The sequence below is a fragment of the Ylistrum balloti genome, unplaced genomic scaffold, assembly GCF_031769215.1.
Source record: "Ylistrum balloti isolate Yb309-2 unplaced genomic scaffold, AGI_CSIRO_Ybal_v1 Utg371278, whole genome shotgun sequence".
NCBI classification, from domain to species: Eukaryota; Metazoa; Mollusca; class Bivalvia; order Pectinida; family Pectinidae; genus Ylistrum; species Ylistrum balloti.
In genome coordinates this window covers 238323-260380 of record NW_026782687.1, presented here as the reverse complement: position 1 = coordinate 260380, position 22058 = coordinate 238323, and the positions used below count along the sequence as shown (strand labels likewise).

Below are 22058 nucleotides of genomic sequence, written 5' to 3'. Positions count from 1 at the left end.
TAGCTACATGTAAATATATCAATGTCAGAGAGTCCTAGAATTATTTTTCATCTCAGTAGATCCATTCACTAACACCTCTGAATTAAAGATAAGCATTAAAGAGCTTTCTTCAAAACCTTGAATTCGCGTTCTTTAATTGATTTTTATGGAAGCTAATACGGGTCCTATATAACAATGATTATATACTGCTGTGTAGTATATTCCTACAAATGAATTCATTAATTTCTTGGTACCTTTCGTTCGGATAGACGATACACTTAACAGCCTAAATCTAAGTCCATGCTACATATCCTCTTTGCCTGTTGAAGTTAAATGCTGAAATACTTTTTGGGAGTCTCTGGTTGAGATATACCATTTGCTGAACATGTATACAGTGAACTAATTGATATATTCCAGTATAAATAATCTAGATCTATATTCAACTTATGTACATATACAATTATAGACATGCATTTTTAGACATTTCATGTCTTTGAGGTACGTAAATGTATCTGTTACTGAGTTTACATGAATATCTTCATGCCTTCTTATTATGATTTGAAAAAAAAAAAAAAAAAAATTAATGTATCCTCCCAAGAGGATCCAAGGCCGGTATCGATGTAGATTAATACAGTTACGACTTAAGGAAACTGAATTTTTTTTCACGTTCAAAATAGTGTACTGATAATATCATTGCACTCTCTTGCCCCTTCCAAATAGTTTAATTCTGTGTCACTATCATCAACACTTTGATTTGCCTCTGCGTGAAGTCTGTCTCATTTTTTCTCAACGTTAACGAACATATGTATACCACAAGTACCACATGTGGTGCTGCTAATTCTGTTAATATGAGAAAGGAGGTAAAGTAGCACAAGCTCATAATTAAATGATAAAAAGGCAGGCGTTTTCGTGTCTAGCTTTTCATATTACCTTTGTAAATCAGAATTTCTTAACTTCTTTGTGGTTTTTTTATTGACGATATATACCGTTACTTCCGGTTAAGATATACTTCTGTAGCAATTTCCGGTTTGTTACAGTGGTTGGCTAATGTAAATGCTTCATGTAGATACAGTGGTTTTGCGTTATAATATAGTAATTGGTTTGACATTCGGAAGTTGTTACAATGCTCATGGAATATCAGTAAGTATGTAAATCTTCCTTTGACAGGTTTCACCTAAGTTTTTTCTTTTTAATTATAGTCCCGTTATTGACACATCACAGTATTCCACTCTCTCGTGACAAGTTACATCCAAATTCAATGTACAATATAGTTTATAAAATATAATAATCGGTTTTAGACAGGGTTGACCTTACGCGATAGTGCTAAACGACCTGATTTTATGACGCCTAGTATTTATGAATTAAGTCGCTGACAATGTAACCACCCTTCCGAAGCCTGCACCTGTTTGGTCGTGCTGTCACTGTTCTGTGGTAAACCACACGGGAACACAGCAGTCCCTATCAAACTGCATTAGTGCTACTTACTGTGATAAATACGTATGCTCCGACACCGGCGCTGAAATAGTAATACACGTAGTGTAGTAGTACGGGATACTGAAGTGGAGTGTCGCTTTTCTAAATCACAATTCGTTTTAATGAATACATGTTCTCATGTTTTAAGAGCGATGACGACTGTTCAATGATTACAAATAACTACGTTCGGGATTTCTTTAATAGTGTATTGTTATTTTGTTTGCGTGGAGATTTGAGATAGAAAAAAAACACACGGAAAGTTATTTGTGTAACATGAATTAAAAATTGCCGGGAGAGTGATTATTTCCGCTGAATGACTGATAGATGGTGGAATTAATGGTCAAGCACTGACCCTGTCAATTACATTTGCTGACGAAGACAAGCGTAATCCCTGTATCACTATACCGTACGTCAGTGGAAGTAGATAGATACACTGAGCACACAGAGAGAGGGTATAGTAGAGAGACCTTCGGTTGAGTGTCAGTTGCTATCTAAGTCACACTCGTCTGGGAACTCATAGAACTGTGGGAACTTCAGTATTCTTGGCATCCAGTGCCACCGGAACATATTTGTGTGATACGATGTGTCCATGATCAGATGTATTTGGGATGGTTAATGTTGTGAAAAACATACCACATTGAACATTGTATACAAAACAGAAAAATATGTTATCGAGGTTTTAGAACATCAGCGTTGTCAGTAACTGTATGAGGTGTGGAGTATGTTAGTTTAATTGTGTCGCAGTTATTACCATGACAGATATTACTTCAATACACAGGGAAAAACTCAAAGAGAATATGAGAAACATGTCATCCCCCAATCTCCTCCGCAAGATATCGATGTCTTCAAAGCAACGTCCATTTCGAGTTGTTATCCTGGGACAGAATGGAGTTGGCAAATCAGGTAAGTCTTTTATTTTTCCTTATTACAGCAATTCGGTTCTAGTTAATTGATATTTTGGTAAAACATGATGATAAACATTAATTACAGAAATACTGGTTGATGTAGTCATTTTGATAACTGAACTTAATAATACATACACTGCTGATACTCTGTTTATTGAACTTAGTTCCATCTTAGTTCATTTTTAAATCCATTAATGGAAAATCACATTAATATTCTGAGTTTGTGTCGTCGAGTTTGAGTCTGAATTAAACCATGTTGATAGCCTCTTTGTCGATTTTGTTTGTCGTATCATATGAAGGTTTTGTATTATGGTTCCTTTGCTTAAAGATTGTTCAAAATCTTAATGGGAGGTGTACTAGACTAACTTTCCTAATTTTCATATGCAAGATAAGTTTAGAGAAATGCCAACTACATATATATATTCTGAGCCGTGCCAAGTTAATTAAAATGTGGCATGCAGGTTATGGCAAATTTCGGAGACTAAAAGTCCACCAGCAGTGTCTACCACTTGCAAACTCCAAGATTGTACAAAAGACACGCATGTTGAAAACACTGCTTAATACAAATTTAGATAAGATACAGCAGAGTCAAACATATTTATTACTTAGTGTTAGCTTGAGCTTTTTCATTTCTTGATTTTAGATATGAAATGTTGATTTCGAAATGCATTTTACCATAATTAACAAAGACATTGTACAAAGAACAGGCAATGACCGCTCTGAATTAACTGTAAAACTGAATCTCGCGAGTCTTTTGAATAACTCCTAAAACAACCTAGATTTGTCGTGATTTTGTAATTGTTGTTCAACGCCGATCTGACATTTGTGACACCATGACACAATTTCTATGGAGCCAGAATTTCCACTTGAATTCCATATCGAACACAATGTGACATTGGGACCGTTAATAATAGAGAAATTACAGGAGAAAGCTAGACGTTTGATAAACACCAGTGTATGTGTATATCTCACGGATGGTGACACAAATATTGAATTTATTTGTTGTAAATAACAATACAAACACCAAAAGCTATAAATCTGTGGTCCGTTATTGCTCTGACATTTCGCGCTTAACTGCTGTATTATAAAGTTTAAATACAGCATGCGACGGTAAACCAACATTGTAAAACGTTTTATTTATAACGTTAAGGATGCTTTAAATACTTAATTCAGGTCATATAATGTCCAAAAAGGTTGTAACCGATTAGGGTCGCCTTGGTTCTGAACACAGCGAGTACTCGTTAATGGAGTGTGTTTATTTCAAGCCTTCAATTACCTTTATTAATTTGCCACACTTACATATCAAAGTTCTATAAGTTTTTTCATTTGCCCTACGTTGTATATGCTAGCTGACTTCATGTTTGGGCAAAGTTATAAACCTCAGTCTTTCTCTAGCTCCCAAGTCTGAGAGAGTTCTAATACCCGAGACTTACCGTAACCCGCATGCAACGATGTAATTCATACACATACTCTTGACGTTCTTTTAAAACTATCAGACTAGTGCACTTGCCCATCTAGATTCTTACATTCCTTTAGATCGCTTTGTATTTCCTCGGTCGCCTTCTGCTTCAACATTTAGACCCCTAGCATCACTGGTGAGTCCAAGAAAGACGACACATTTGTATGATGCGGTTCAATTTATTGTTTTTCTTTAATATATCTTCTCTAAATTTGTATTAAATTTACTTGTGTGTCTTTTGTACAATGCGACGGAACAAGGACGGATGTTTATTCTTGGACTTTGTATTTGTGAAGCTGTTGTCTTTTCTGTAAACTTTTCCCTTACAATTATCGTATACGTCTTTACTGTTTTGCTTGGTCATGAATTGTGTACGAAAAATGATCTATCCAATATTATCATGCAAAGCATACATAAGTACAGATTGTGAACAAGCACAGATTGTGAACACATGTCTAGAAACTAGCTGGTGAAGAGATCCGATCTCGCGTCCTCGGCAAACATTCTTGTATATTGTGTCGCAGTCGATATATAGATTAGATAAAAAGGAAAATAACAAGATTTTATTATCTGTTATCAGATCATGAGAGAATTTCAAAATATCAAAATTTCACTGATTGTTCTGTTGATTGGTAAATTTGATAAATAAAATAAAAATATTGTATAACTTTAAATAATGACACGTGCAGACGATAGCACGATATACTGGCATTATCTATTCACGTACATTCAACTGCTCAAATGGTTGACATGAGTTATTAATCTCGAATAATCTGATTTCACAACACGATTAGAAAATAATTCATATCATGTGTGTGGTAAGTCCTTTTACTTCTGCATTTAAGGCATTTTAGCTCGTTGTTCATCCAAAGAAAATGAAACAAGTTGATATGTACAGATGATAAGCCGGAATTTTTGTCAATCACACACAATTATGTAGTATTGTCTGGGCTGTGGACATCCAGTTAATGCTAGACATACCTTGTGTCATTTAACACTGCATTTACCCACTTTAAACATCTGAAGAAGATAGATTTACTGTCGACCTGTTGACTGAGGACATTTCAACTTTCACTTTCGCTAGTACAGCGTAAATTTGTATTTAAAACGTGACGAAATCTCCAGTGACATTAAGAAATAAAAGAAACAAACAAGACTTCATATGTCAAATATCATATATTACAGTATAAAGGGAAATTTAGACTACAGACAGATTGTGTTATTTGATTGACAGATAAACGAGATTTTTGCTTCCTAATTGGTTTATACCGGGGAGGATGTTTAACAACCACAAGAACGTTGTTCTGAATTTCAAATATCACGCACTATAAAAGAACACGTCTTTTATATAGGAAAATACATTGAAATATCAATTTCCGTCTACTTCGACTACAATTTTTCGTAGTGAAATGTGACAGAATTTTGTCTGAAAGATGCATTTTTAGAACCTGAATGATGCTGAAGTTTTAAAAGAATAAATTAGAAAAATGAACCAAAAAATAGAGAATGAAGTTCATTTACAGTTGAACAGAAAATAGGTCAGTTGAACTCATCCGGCGGTGAACTACTCCACTAACTCATCACTGTATTATTGTACTGTTATAGGGATGAAGCTAATATCTTATCTGGGTACTGAAATTTGTCGATTGTTCACGGGAAACATTATAACAATATTTAATCACACGCCCCGTGGACGTAATTTCACGCCAAGTTTGTAAACTAGTTTTCTCGGATCGTTTGTAGTGTTATGTCGTATACTGATGGAACTGTAAGAAATAGTCAACTTGAATTTTTATTTCGTTATTTAAAGTTTCAATTATGTGTGCACCAATACCGTATTGTTCTGAAGAAAACAAAAAAGCGGCGCTTTTAACTTCTAAACCACGGCATCGTCTACAATATCGTTAACAACTTTTTAGTCAACAAAGGATAATTTCATCTACATCGAGCTTTAGCTGACTAATCTTTTTGTAAAATATCCATTGGTACAAGACCAGTGAATGTTTCTTGAATAAAGCAGGTTCATATGTAAACTCGGAGAACCTGTAATGGACGAGAGGTAATTTAGACCTTTTGTGATATAGAGGTCGGCGACACATACAAATTATTGACGTCCGACACATAGACATTAGGGAAAACGAGTGTTAAACATTGGGGGAAACATCTCCCTAGCCTTTGATGATTCAATTCCAACACTGTTTACGCAAAAACTTCAAGGCTGCATCTTCCACTATTATTAAACATTCCCATGTTTAACTTGTACATTGAAATGTAAATGGCGCGACCTTCACCTGTGTTAACGTTTGACCTTTTCCAAAGAGGTCTGTCAGAAAAACTTGCTGACTTTGTAAAACATTTGTCATCAGATCTACGTACGTCAAAGTTTCACGCGTTTAGTGACAACTCGAAATATTCCACCTGTGTGTATCAACGATTAGTTTGCTGTTGTTTAACATATGTCTATATCGGAGCTTATAAAGCCATAATGTTCGACTGGTATTGTATTATACTGTTTAACTTAAACATTCTTTTCGATATGATCAACGAAGTAAATTGATTTTATTATATGTATCGATTCCTAGCACCAGATTGTTATAATGTTTACCCCAAGGAAAGTCGGTATGTAGCTGTATAGATTGACAAAAACCGATGAAAGTGTTACCCGTCATATCATAAAGTCTTGGGTTAAGGTACGAAAGTTCAAGATGACAATGAGCCAAGTTTACCTAGCACATTAAAGCCTAGATCAATATGCCGAAACAATTATTAGATGATATGTACACTGACACATTGCGGCAGATTTGTAGTTTTATCTTTGGAAGTAACGTTATAACCAGCCCAAACACAATATCTATTCAGTCATATCTGTTTTGAAGTATAGACATCGTTGAGTTACTTACATGCAACTTAACGAAGGTTGTTGTGCTTTTAGAAAACAAAATTCACAAAGTATTGAACAAAACAACCTTTCGTGTCGATCTTTGGCATAATAACGTTTTATCCAGTATACCCTGATACCCAGCTGTATACCACTAATCAGCCTTGACTGCTTATTGTATGATCTACAAGTTATCGTATTGTCAACAATCTAGACAATCCGGTTACTACCTGTTTAACTTGTTTCATTCTTTAATTCTGACACTATCATGTAATACCGGTAGGTAATACTCTCCTAATCTGGGTTAATAATCGCTCCCGTCTGGTAATAGTGACTGTTTATTGTGTTGCGCTGTGTATTAATGCAGGGAGCGGTTATTATTTATGTTGTAATCACTCTTTTATAGGACTAATACAGCTATAATTTGATGTCGATTTCGACCAATTAGTAATCCAGTCCAGATGTCAATACATGTATATTATTTTGCACACGTAACCAGTTTTCGAATTAAGGCGTAGAGTGTTTATATAAGTACTAACAAAACTTGTTGTAATTTCATTAACAAAATATTAGGCCATTTGGAATGTTTAACCAGATCAGCATTTCAGAGAATAAAAATATTTTGATAAAAGTGACAAAAGGCCTAAGGCTAACATAACCTCTATATAAATGTATATAATTCCACGCACCAAAAATTCAAGCATTATACAAATATTTGTACCAGCCATCTCCAATATGTATTACATACTTCCAATATATTCGTACCCCTTACAACAGAGCCTATGTCCAACGACACTCTAAACTGATTATGATTTATCACACCTGCTTGTAGACATAAACCTTTAACACTTGTCTATTGAGAGCATAACAAACACCACCTTTCAGAAAAAGGTCATCCTCTTCTTCATATTATATACTGTAACGTTGTGTAGATGTAGCAGGACGTTGAATTTATTGACTGTATCCAGTTTATAAATACTGCCTAAAACTTTATGTAAATTCTCTAACATTCAACACACGCCCGGAAAAAGTTTATCTTTCTTCCTTAGAAATAACATATTCCCGCAAATTATTGCTTGAATCACATTGGTACCACCATTTTTTTCAGTTACGCGATGTAAAATTCATAAAGAGTGGTTGATCTAAATTGCAAAACGAAATACCTTCATAAAAAAAACATTTTAAATATGTATACCAAAGTTGACAAATGATATTATATTGATAAAGTCAACAAAAAAAAACTTGACATATTTCGGCAAATTCCACGTTAAAGATATAGTGTTATTTCTTTCCTGAGCCGTAATGAAGCCATCGGGGAGTTGGGGAGGGCGTTGATATTTAATGAAATTTATAAATAGGGATAACTGGTACGATTTTACAGCTGTATTTGAAGTTAGAAATCACATAACGATGGAATATGTCGGTCTTACATCTACATAAGAATGAAAGCGACCTAATTTCAAATTACTAAAATTTCGTATTTTGTGAAAGTGATTAAAACAGTCCGGATATATTGCCGATCCGACCTATAACAGAAGACTGATTCAGATCATTTTAAGAAAGGTTTGTAAAGGCTTTGTACAGTATAAATGATATCTGACAGTTTGCTTGTATAACGTAAAACCCGTCAACACTTGATATCTGACACTGATTTTCAGTTATCGGTTACCTGGGCGGTCGTCGGAATAAGTTACAAGAAAGCTCATAATCCGCTTGATAACAATCTCTCTGACATGTTTTATGATTTTATCGACATATAGTGCCATTATCAAACAGCAAATTGACTGTCTACACTGCTAATCTTTGTCAGTCTTTCTTGTTAGATTTCAAAATTGCTGCTTATGTCGTCCAAGACATCAGTGGTATCTGACAAGTAAAGTGGATAGTGGCAGGTTCTATTTCGTGTCAGGTATCGATGCATTATCTAAGTATATACTTGTACATTCATATTGAATACGGTGTCACTCGCTCCTAAATAGTAAGATGTCTAACAGAAACCATTTAAACCGATTTGGCTGTCAAAATATATTTTTACATATAAATGGCACTCCGAAAGTAAAATAGTATCTTTGTCTTTAACTGACATGATGGATTCATGATGTATTTATGGTTTTATATCTATAAAACATCCTTTCAACTTCTATCCTTTAAGGACGAGCCGTCATGGACTTTAGGTATACATAAGAACTTCAAATAGTTTGTCAAGTATCTAAGTGTACAATTAAAGCATCACTTTCATGAAGATTCTCAACATTTATCATGGAATAATTTGGCATCACATTGGCAGGCACAAACGGACCGTTAAGTGTGTAGTATTTTTGGTAACCAACTGATAGTACTAAGTGGGAGTGTGGACCTTGTTATCTCAAGTCCAACTACAGTCCCACATATCAAGTATGTGTTAGGTTCATATGTACTTATGTTACCCTCCTCAGTGGGTAACAAACGTAAGTAATTATTTAACTAATGGGACCTGATTGATGGAAATTTAGTACATCATTCGGTCGTTTCGTTTACCATTGTTCGGAATATCATCGGGATTTAAGTATCGTCTGGATTACGTCGTCTCCTTTTTCTGCTATTTACCTATTTTCTTTTTTCTGCGTATTTTTCTTCTTTTTATCATCTAATGATTATTTCTTCTTTGTTTAAGGACCAAGCTATACTCATGTCAGATATAATGAAATTAAGGACATTTTGGCTAATGAACTTTGTCAAATAGTAAATGGTAAAGTTGTTTCGAATTTTGATCATATTCCGTTGTGTATTAAGAAGCGATACCAGTCGTTACATAACAAAGAAATTAAGTAAACATACTTATGTTATAGATAATAACTTTTATGCCAACACCAATATTAAAATGATCATGATGTTTATGACATGATTAGACAAACTCTGAGACAGGAAGTTGTTGTAAACTCAATATATATTGATCAAATTTCAAGAGTTGTTTTCGGGTCTCTTCAGGTTTTATTAATTGGCATCGACTGTCCAATATGCATCCGGATATGGCCTGTTATGATATACAATACTATTGGTGCTTGAGATGTGCATCGTCACGTACGTCTCTGGGGAAAGTGTTTAACCATGTACAATATAATGCAGTGTTTCTCTGGTACTTGATTCTATAAACACAGCACTCAGGGGAATATATTGTATACAGTCAGAACATGAACAACGACTTGTAACAATACATATACCTTTAAACACTTTTTATCAAACCAGAAATATGTTATAATCTTGATTCCATGTTTCGTAATGACATCAAATACGTAACAAACGTTATTAGTAATGAAATTTAATTTATTACGTTAAATGAAGCTTAATTTGAATATGTACCAGATTATGGACGTTTCTCCGACTAAGGAATTCACTCAGTGTAACCCACTGATAAGATCGGAGAGTTCTATTTCCTCCCGTCACGCACCATTTGTGTATGGCATGGCCTTCGGATGTAGAGTAAACACAAAGTTCAGGAAAACTTCACATTCAGGCCATTTTTTTCCGATTTAAATTGTGATTAACGGTTTCTACTTCATGTTTTTTTACCTACCTGGCAACACTAAAGTACGTGTTAATTACCTATATACGTCACTTTGTCGTGAGGCTATCAGGTTACCACTCAGACGATAACGTGAAGCTATGGTCAGACATTACATACTAACACAGATTTCCGGTAAACAAGGAGAGTTAATTGTTTCTACTTTGATGATCATTTAGAATCTGCCAAGATCGAAAACAAACAAACAAACAAACAAATAAACAAAGAAACAAGCAAGCAAATAAACAAACAAATCAATTAACTAACTAACTAAAACTCGCATATTTTTCACGATATTACAGACTGAACTGAAGTACAAAAAGACACAAAAACATGCAAAAACTTCAACTGAATTTACTTTTCCTGTTATTTTACTTCAAATTTGATTTTTTTTTTTTTCGAATTCCCGAAGATTGAAAAGAACAAAAACTAATATACTTTTCTCTGACTCACATAACATAATCATTTTAATGTTATTTAAGAAAGAAGCAGAGTCATAAGAAAATTTCCGCCGAATTTACTTCGCCATTGTACCGGTGTATTGTTAACTTAGAGAAGACAATGAGTACACCGATCATAGCCTGACAGAGGTGTCGGTAAATATGTATTGTGATGACGTAAACATGGAAACTTGAAGTCAGTTATGTTACATAACATTGTCTACCGCTGTATTGACACCAACTCAAGGTTAAACATAATTGACATACGTGTTGTAGCACGTACTGTTTGAGAAAATTCTTTTGTGCCGTCTAATCTCCACAGAATGAACATTAACGTGATTGACGCGCAAACCACATGCCGATATGACACATGTTTGAAACAAATGTTACGTCACGAGAATCTCTGTTGATATTATACTGGTTTACGTGTTTATGCACGTGAAGAAACCAACATTTGCATGGCGACGATGTCATACTTGTCTTCAGTCCGGTATGTCAACAAAAGACAATATTTTTCTGGAAATTATGGTGAATACATCACTCAACATTGCAGTCCTAACACCAACTTTTCTATCTGCTTCATAACTAATGCTGGTACATATTTCATTATTCGTCCTGGCCATTGGCCATAAGTTCTAACAATTTGGCATGGCTATCAGCTGTCTTCATTACCTTGCTACATAAGAGGGAAATAGTCTCTTTCTGCACGTATGCTTATACATGCAAGTGTTTCAATGTCCCGATATGAAAGGACATTTTTGTTTGATGAAACAGTACTGATGCATCTATAAACTATCCCTCTGTCGGGATACATGACCCCAATGTCTGGAAGTGACATCACTATCTTTTTGAACTCGTTCACTCTGAGGTGATTCCTTATAATCACAGACAATAACGATCCAAATAGAGAGGGTGATTCATTACAGGCAATTAACCTGTAATCGACCGAGATGATCCTTGCACTAAATAAAAACTACCACAACCGACCGATGTATCAATGCGAACATTTGATAAGGGTAACAACAAACAGCCATAAAGTTCTAAACGATCCCCCCCCCCCCCATTTCTCTCTCTCTCTCTCTCTCCCCTCTCTCTCTCTCTCTCTCTCTCTCTCTCTCTCTCTCTCTCTCTCTCTCTCTCTCTCTCTCTCTCTCTCTCTCTCTCTCTCTCTCTCTCTCTCTCTCTCTCTCTCTCTCTCTCTCTCTCTCTCTCTCTCTCTCTCTCTCTCTCTCTCTCTCTCTCTCTCTCTCTCTCTCTCTCTCTCTCTCTCTCTCTCTCTCTATGTATAATTATCTCGTCATACTTTTCAGTGCTCGCTCATACCGCGCAAGTATCGTTTGCAGATGTTAACTTTTCTTTAACACCTGTCTTTTTTTTCTTGCATTCTAACATGTTTTTCATTGATTATAATCCTAGATTGGGATACGTGCGTTATTTACTCATTAATAATACTAATATCATCTGGGTTTTTTTTTGCATCAGACATGCACGGCTTGTCGTGAAACTATCAATAAAGGATGGCATTTGCTACAATTATATTGAAATTCCTGTCTGGAATTCCTGTGTGGAATGTGATCACATTTCTTCTTCAAGCTATTTGTAAACACGGTGGAATCAATTACAAACCCTATCTCCTCCCAATACCTAGTACATATATGATTTCCTATCAAATATTGACCGGTCACTCGACACAGTGTAGATGTATAGTATAGAAATGTCATTAGTTGTCATTCATCGGAGAGGACATTCCCCCAATAGCCAGGTCAGTGTCACAAGTAATTCACAGGAATATACATCAATATATAGTATCATTTTGGACAGGAATTCCAGCCATACCGGTCACCGGAGGGTCGACATCTTCTCCTGAGCTATTTGACGTTGCTACTATCTAGGACGAATTTAATCGTTGTACGAGTTTAAATTGGAATTTATTAATCGTCAAATAGATGTCAGTAGCTTACATATATTTATCATTGTTCGCATATTTTATTAATGTTTACTGACATTTGACATTTTTATGCGGAGGTCAATATTTGCTGTAAAGAATAATGTTATTGAAATTACTAGCAAACACACATATCAAAAGTAGAATGTTGATAGTATACAGGAACATCGCAAAACCAGTGACAAAATTAAATCAGTTACTATGGTATACAAACTGTTTGATACCCTGGTAATGTGTTTCGAGTTGTTACCATGGTAATGCCAGAAGTCACGTGACAATGTAATGACGTTTTCGTACCGTTGACATGGAAGTATGACCTCACGGGCCTAATAGGTCTGACAACATACGAAATTTAGAAGCCTAAGTAAAAAAGAACCTTATAGATAAAGAGACAATTAGTTAACAATAAGTCGAAAATAATTCCTTTAAAACAGTTTCAAGCAAAGTGACTCTGACACCAACCTGAAACACGTCTAAAAACTTATGAAGTATATTGCAGTGACATTTGACCTTTGACCTATATACAGCTACGTTGCGATTCTTGGAACTCGTCTTGTTTTTTGTGATAAATACAGGAAACACGTGTGTTGTAAACCAGATTTTCGAATCAAGTCACAGCTCATTAGCGTGAAAGCAAGTCTACGTAAATCTACGTAAACATAGTCACGTCATGTTTAGGGTCATCCTGTCCTCTACACGGAGCGTCAATGCATGACGTCACATTAGCGTCATGGTGCAGATGTAAATAAACAAAAAAATAAACAATAAAGCGTTTAATACCATCAACAAGGAGTTAGAACATATCATTTCGTTTATCATTATCCTACCTTTATGTACTAAACTGTGATAAAGTAACTTTCTACAAATTTTTACGTGCATGTATAAAGCGTATTCCGTGCTGTGGAATAAAGAATATGGACAATAAACGTATTTCGGAATATGATAAACGTACATAAGAAACAGGAATATATTTTAGGGCCTTTATATGGCAGTTCTATTCTTAACCTATGCAGGAACATGGAATACGAACATAGGAAAGATAAATAGATAATTAGAAAATGGACAATGCTCCAAGTCAGGAAAGTTCCACATATTTCAAAGAGATAAATTGTTATGCGTTAATATCGTCAAAATACAAAAGAAATTATATCTCCCTAACGGCTATCACCGAATTGTGGAATCTTTACATCATATTAATAGATTTATTTGAAAGTAAATACGGCACTTAAATAGCCTTTAACGATACAGTGAGAAAAAACAAAGAAAAAATTATAAATTTTCATTATCTGGGTCAAAAGCAGTGTCTCTAAGTTTCAGGATAGAAAACAAATGTTATGATATTTTCAAATCGGTGTTTCCCCCCGTCTATCAAACATATTATCTCATGTTAGAGATCGCATTTCTTTATATCTAGACTTACATTGCAGGATATAACGTTATACATGCGTGGTGTAATGGTGCCCTTCTGAGAATTGGCCTTTGTGTTTTTCAGCTCTCACTGTACGATTCCTGACGAGAAGATTCATAGGAGAATACGATCCGAACTTAGGTAGGTAACACATTCCATCCCATCACCATCCCATCAACCTGGCACCCTATGACCCTGTCAGCCTCTGTATCTAACACTGTTCCAGCTGCAGACTCCAGATTTTGTCCCAGGTCATACCAGCCGATCTTTGATTCCCGCCAGTGCCAATCTTAACGGCATCAAAGCTAAGGGATGGTGCGATGTTATGGGGAGAGACTATGCGATCGTGTTTACAGAACCCGATATAACACGTAGTAAAAACACGTAATTCGCGCTGATTATTCTTAACTTTCATAAAAAAAATCAGTTAATGAGCTATAAAATAGCTTCTGACCTAGCATGGTTCCTTTCTTTGTACCTGGTGTTACACAAAAATAGCATTTGGAAATCGTTGCATCGACCTGAATATCTTCTTGAAACAAGTTGTTATCGAGTTTTTTCATCGTTGTCTATGAAATGCACCCTTCGTTACAAAGTCTTTCATTCATTAAAGAATTGCAGTTTATCTTACAAATCTTAAGCGGCGCATAACGTTACCCCTTGAAGCCACCAACTGTAGTTACACAACTAATACAGGGAACAGACTGTCATTTTGACCTAGTTCTAACGAGTTACAAATAGCTTTTTACTTTCTGGCAGATAATACAGTACATACACAATTATCTAACAATCAATAAATCACGAACTGCCTGCCTCCCTAAATAAACGGTTGTCTATGTGACAGCTTTATGATAAATTGGACACCGTGATCGCTGGTATTGAGATCTTGTGATCAAGTGTTATATTTACAAGTGCAAATGCACATTGTGCCCAGGTCAATAAATTCTAAACTTTTGAAATGTTTCCAGTGACTATTTCAGTTCATGAATAATTCAGTGAAGATATCTTATCTAGTTAAACAATTAAATGTTAATTCCAAAGTAAGATATACATTGACTATAGTATGCTAGAATTCTCAGACAAAAAGATAAATGTGTCAAAGAAAATAAACATCAGGTGTGCGTGTTCCATTAAAGGTAGATTTAAAATTCGATCGTTTTTATTGTTGTCATGAAAATGAAAATACGGCTTGGCTACATGTAAAATGTAACAGTAGACGCGAACTGTTGTTACCAGGGTAACGTTTCTATTACAGAAAAGACATATAGCTGTAACAAGTGCATAGACGGAGACAACGTCACCATAGAGGTCCTAGACACGGCAATACAGGTGAGTCACGTCAGGGGACAACGTCATCATAGAGGTCCTAGACACGGCAATACAGGTGAGTCACGTCAGGGGACAACGTCACCAAAGAGGTTCTAGACACGGCAATATAGGTTAGTCACATCAGGGGACAATGTTACCAAAAAGGTCCTAGACACGGCAAACAGGTGAGTCATGTCAGGGGACAATGTCACAAAAGAGGTCCTAGACACGGCAATACAGGTTAGTCACGTCAGGGGACAACGTCACCAAAGAGGTCCTAGACACGGCAATACAGGTGAGTCACGTCAGGGGACAATGTCACCAAAAAGGTCCTAGACACGGCAAACAGGTGAGTCATGTCAGGGGACAATGTCACAAAAGAGGTCCTAGACACGGCAATTCAGGTGAGTCACGTCAGGGCACAACGTCACCAAAGAGGTCCTAGACACGGCAATACAGGTTAGTCACGTCAGGGGACAACGTCACCAAAGAGGTCCTAGACACGGCAATACAGGTGAGTCACGTCAGGGGACAACGTCATCAAAGAGGTCCTAAACACGGCAATATAGGTGAGTCATGTCAGGGGACAACGTCACCGAAGAGGTCCTAGACACGGCAATAAAGTTATATTAATGGATATGGGGTCTGATTTTCTGTTTCCCGTTAATATACAAGACAATCCAAATTTTGTCTATAAAATAGAATGTGATCAGCTTTGAATTTACGTCATATGTCACCTCCGTAATCCACAACCATCCTAGATCTTGTTACATTAGAATGCTTACGTATAATGTGCGATAACAAGCGGCAACATTTAAGTGCAATAAATAAGTTCCAGCCACAACAGATGTAATATCATACTGTATATTGCGTAAAATTCAATCACGCAGGATTCCAGATATTATCTTAATGTAAATATTTATTTTGATTTCACTTTTCTGATAGGATCATGATAAATGAACATTTGGACATATAATTTTTTATGTTTGTCTCGGAGTAAACAGCATCACAAAGCAATACTTTAATGTATATTCTTCTTGAGTGTCTTTATCGAATCCTTGATCACTGGGAAGTAATTTACGAAGGTAGTTCTAGCCCATGCACTAAGGACACGGGGTAGTGTACAGTCAATGACACGGGCTTTGAACACTGGATATTGCTACTTATGTGCAGTTCATTCATCCATAAATACATTCATCAAAATATACTAAAAAAATAACTTCTCAAATACTACTGGTGAAATGTTTGTGTAGTTAACAAATGTTATATGTATTTGTTGAATTCATATAATACCAGGCGAGGAAGGAAGGTGAAAGTTAAAATAAAAAAATATATATATTTCAGTTGTTTTATAATATTTGTATCATACCTGGAGACTTTTTCGAAAATCTCCAGAGACTGCTGTGTCGCTCAGTGCGTATGTAAACGATTCTAACTGATAATATATTTGTGTTTTAGGGTGAGAAAAATAAAACGGAAGAGAACATTAAGTGGGCAGATGCGTACGTGTTAATGTACTCAGTCACAGACAGTTGTAGTTTCAACGAGTGCAGCAGAATCAAATTCCTGATTAACTCATACTGCAAACGGGTAAGGAAAATGAGCATGGCGATGGAAAATGGCCAACAGGGGGCGCCATGTGTACTGATTGGAAACCAGAATGACAGACTACACGACCGAATGGTTACGGAGGAAGAGGGTAAATCACGTGCAATAGAACTTGGTTGCTCTGCTTTTTATGAGATATCTGTGCGGGAATCGGTGGACAGTGTTTTTAAAATATTCGAAGACATGTATATCTTTCACCGGAAGACGAAGAAGTCAAAACCGTTTTTATACAAACAACAGTCTATGCCAAGTATAGTGTTGGAACAAGCGGACGCTGGTGACAGTTCAGAGGGGGAATCGAGGGTCAGGGGACTGTCTCGGAGGCGACAAGCCCTTTATACCATCAGTTAGCACACAAATAAATACTACTAGCAATCGATTGTAAAAATGAGGACTTTGAATCAGCTATTGAATACCTATTGAATACCCATTGTTTCATTTCAATTTGTGCATCAAAGACAGAATTGTATAGTCATCGTAAGGGTGTAAGAACTATTATTGGTTGCAATTTTTTATTCGATGAAGCAAATTGAAAGACCTAGAACGTTGGGCATTCATTTAGAATACCTTACCACCAATGGATATTCTTACTAGGATAATTCTAACACTGGAAACTTAACTGTGCTAGCAATATGTATACCACTTAATTATTCAATTTCAAATAAAACGTCATTAGAAGTGAAATTCAAATCGAGTTACCTCCCCTACTCATCGAGACTGATACTGTTGGAAGTGTTTAAAACTTATTTTCTATAGTTATTTTATGTATGTAACACTGATTATGATCCGAATGTCACTAATGTAAGCTACCTAATTTCAGTTTTGGTCTTATGACAATGTTTTTAGTAAAATATGTCACGAGCTTCCCTACTACAGATAATTACAGCTATGGTATTGCCAATCTGCTAATATCGCTATTGCAATATTCCAACATGACCATTTGATCAGTAAGCGACAGCATAGTTAGATAAACACTGGTTTTAAAAAATACTGCATAACACAGACGCGTTTGTAGAAACGAAAATAGATTTTCATTGGCTGATTTACAATACATATATTGCTTTTTGTTTCACATTCTATGTGAAATTTTCAACTCTCTCTCTCTCTCTCTCTCTCTCTCTCTCTCTCTCTCTCTCTCTCTCTCTCTCTCTCTCTCTCTCTCTCTCTCTCTCTCTCTCTCTCTCTCTCTCTCTCTCTCTCTCTCTATAAATATATATATTACCTCTTTTCCTAGTTCTAACAGTAGTAACGCTTTAATAATCAGACATCTATATTACCTCTTTTTCCTAGTTTATCTACATTTTGTCTGCTATCTGTATAAAAGTTAAGACTAAAATAATTTCGTCCTAGGCAGAATGCTCAACAATGGTAAGGGGAGGTCAATTTTGAAATGTGAAATCGCTAAAGACCATTTTAAATTACGAAAATGATAAACTACAATACGTATATCAACATAGAAATGTTGTTTTACAACTGCCACAATTGTCAACATTTGCCTGTGTCATTTCCGCGAAATTGTGAACATCAAATTACAATTCTCTTCGGTGTAATGTTAAACCGCATAAGACCCTGTAATCTATATTACTCATTGTATATTGTATAAAGCATTAACAAAACGAATGAAGTGAGTAAATGTGAAATTTGAAATGTCTGTTAGAGAGGAGAGTGACTATGTAATGTGTGAAAATGCAGCTTCCGGATGTGTTAGAGGGGAGAGTGACAATGTAATGTGTGAAACTGCAGCTTCCGGATGTGTTAGAGGGGAGAGTGACAATGTAATGTGAAACTGCAGCTTCCGGGTGTGTTAGAGGGGAGAGTGACAATGTCATGTGAAACTGCATTTTCCGGGTGTGTTAGAGAGGAGAGTGACTATGTAATCTGTGGAACTGCAGCTTCCGGGTGTGTTAGAGAGGAGAGTGACTATGTAATGTGTGAAACTGCATTTTCCGGGTGTGTTAGAGGGGAGAGTGTCTGTGTAATGTGTGAAACTGCAGTTTCCGGGTGTGTTAGAGGGGAGAGTGACAATGTAATGTGTGAAACTGCAGTTTCCGGGTGTGTTAGAGGGGAGAGTGACTATGTAATGTGTGGAACTGCAGTTTCCGGGTGTGTTAGAGCGGAGAGTGACAATGTAATGTGTGAAACTGCAGTTTCCGGGTGTGTTAGAGGGGAGAGTGTCTGTGTAATGTGTGAAATTGCAGTTTCCGGGTGTGTTAGAGAGGAGAATGACAATGTAATGTGTGAAACTGCAGTTTCCGGGTGAGTTAGACGGGAGAGTGTCTGTGTAATGTGTGAAATTGCAGTTTTCGGGTGTGTTAGAGGGGAGAGTGACAATGTAATGTGAAACTGCAGCTTCCGGGTGTGTTAGAGGGGAGAGTGTCCGTGTAATGTGTGGAACTGCAGTTTCCGGGTTTGTTAGAGCGGAGAGTGACAATGTAATGTGTGAAACTGCAGTGTCCGGGTGTGTTAGAGGGGAGAGTGTCTGTGTAATGTGTGAAACTGCAGTTTCCGGGTGTGTTAGAGGGGAGAGTGACAATGTAAAATTGATGCAAATTTATCGATTGTTTTCTCATGTTAAAATGAATTGTTATATTACTTAACTTTGTGTCCTCGTTTTTGTAGACGTCATACCTCTAGACCACCGTCGAGAATACTCCATATTGAACTATTAAGTATAACTACTTATTTTGGAAACAGGTGAACATCAGCGGTGTTGGTTCTTTTATTTATATATAAACATCAGAACACTTTTTCCTAACAAAGTCTGCTGCGATAACAAATTCTACTGTGGTAACAAAAACTAATGTGTTAACACAGCCTACACTGATAAAACATACTGTGTTAACACAGTCTTGTCTGATAAAACATACTGTGGTAACAGTTTAGTCTGATAAAACATACTGTGTTAACACATTCTAGTCTGATAAAACATACTGTGTTAACACAGTCTACTCTGATAAAACATATTGTGTTAACACAGTCTAGTGTGGTAAAACATACTGTGTTAACACATTCTAGTCTGATATAACATACTGTGTTAACACAGTCTACTCTGATAAAACATACTGTGTTAACACAGTCTTGTCTGATAAAACATACTGTGTTAACACAGTCTAGTCTGATAAAACATACTGTGTTAACACAGTCTTGTCTGATAAAACATACTGTGTTAACACAGTCTTGTCTGATAAAACATACTGTGTTAACACAGTCTAGTCTGATAAAACATACTGTGGTAACAGTTTAGTCTGATAAAACATATTGTGTTAACACAGTCTAGTCCGGTAAAACATACTGTGTTAGCACATTCTAGTCTGATATAACATACTGTGTTAACACAGTCTATTCTGGTAAAACATACCGTGTTAACACAGTCTAGTCTGATAAAACATACTGTGTTAACACAGTCTACTCTGATAAAACATACTGTGTTAACACAGTCTAGTCTGATAAAACATATTGTGTTAACACGGTCTAGTCTGATAAAACATACTGTGTTAACACATTCTAGTCTGATAAAACATACTGTGTTAACACAGTCTAGTCAGATAAAACATACTGTGTTAACACAGTCTATTCTGATAAAACATACTGTGGTAACACAGTCTTGTCTGATAAAACATACTGTGTTAAAACATACTGTGTTAACACAGTCTTGTCTGATAAAACATACTGTGTTAACACAGTCTAGTCTGGTAAAACATACTGTGTTAACACAGTCTAGTCTGATAAAACATACTGTGTTAACACAGTCTAGTCTGATAAAACATACTGTGTTAACACAGTCTAGTCTGATAAAACATACTGTGTTAACACAGTCTAGTCTGGTAAAACATACTGTGTTAACACAGTCTAGTCTGATAAAACATACTGTGTTAACACAGTCTAGTCCGGTAAAACATACTGTGTTAACACAGTTCTAGTCTGATAAAACATACTGTGTTAACACATTCTAGTCTGATAAAACATACTGTGTTAACACAGTCTAGTCTGATAAAACATACTGTGTTAACACAGTCTAGTCCGGTAAAACATACTGTGTTAACACGTTCTAGTCTGATAAAACATACTGTGTTAACACATTCTAGTCTGATAAAACATACTGTGTTAACACAGTCTAGTCTGATAAAACATACTGTGTTAACACAGTCTAGTCTGATAAAACATACTGTGTTAACACAGTCTAGTCTGATAAAACATACTGTGTTAACACAGTCTTGTCTGATAAAACATACTGTGTTAACACAGTCTAGTCTGATAAAACATACTGTGTTAACACAGTCTAGTCTGATAAAACATACTGTGTTAACACAGTCTAGTCTGATAAAACATACTGTGTTAACACAGTCTAGTTAACTCTATTCTGATAAAACATACTGTGTTAACACAGTCTATTCTGATAAAACATATTGTGTTAACACAGTCTAGTCTGATAAAACATAATGTGTTAACACAGTCTAGTCTGATAAAACATACTGTGTTAACACAGTCTATTCTGATAAAACATATTGTGTTAACACAGTCTAGTCTGATAAAACATACTGTGTTAACACAGTCTAGTCTGATAAAACATACTGTGTTAACACAGTCTAGTCTGATAAAACATACTGTGTTAACACAGTCTAGTCTGATAAAACATACTGTGTTAACACAGTCTAGTCTGATAAAACATACTGTGTTAACACAGTCTAGTCTGATAAAACATACTGTGTTAACACAGTCTAGTCTGATAAAACATACTGTGTTAACACAGTCTAGTGCGGTCTGATAAACATACTGTGTTAACACAGTCTTGTCTGATAAAACATACTGTGTTAACACAGTCTAGTCTGATAAAACATACTGTGTTAACACAGTCTAGTCTGATAAAACATACTGTGTTAACACAGTCTAGTCTGATAAAACATACTGTGTTAACACAGTCTAGTCTGATAAAACATACTGTGTTAACACAGTCTAGTCAGATAAAACATACTGTGTTAACACAGTCTAGTCTGATAAAACATACTGTGTTAACACAGTCTAGTCTGATAAAACATACTGTGTTAACACAGTCTAGTCTGGTAAAACATACTGTGTTAACACAGTCTAGTCCGGTAAAACATACTGTGTTAACA

The 22058-nt window shown here is 35.8% G+C and overlaps 1 protein-coding gene across 1 annotated transcript; it reads left to right on the top strand.

Moving 5' to 3' along the window:
* Positions 1–1449: 1449 nt before the first annotated feature.
* LOC132561790 (ras-related and estrogen-regulated growth inhibitor-like) lies at positions 1450–19515 on the top strand. Its single transcript, XM_060226489.1, has 4 exons — positions 1450–2355; positions 14113–14169; positions 15284–15357; positions 16795–19515. The coding sequence occupies exons 1-4, from the start codon at positions 2205–2207 to the stop codon at positions 17293–17295; spliced, it is 783 nt and encodes a 260-aa protein (XP_060082472.1). The 5' UTR covers positions 1450–2204; the 3' UTR covers positions 17296–19515.
* The last annotated feature ends 2543 nt before the right edge of the window (positions 19516–22058 follow it).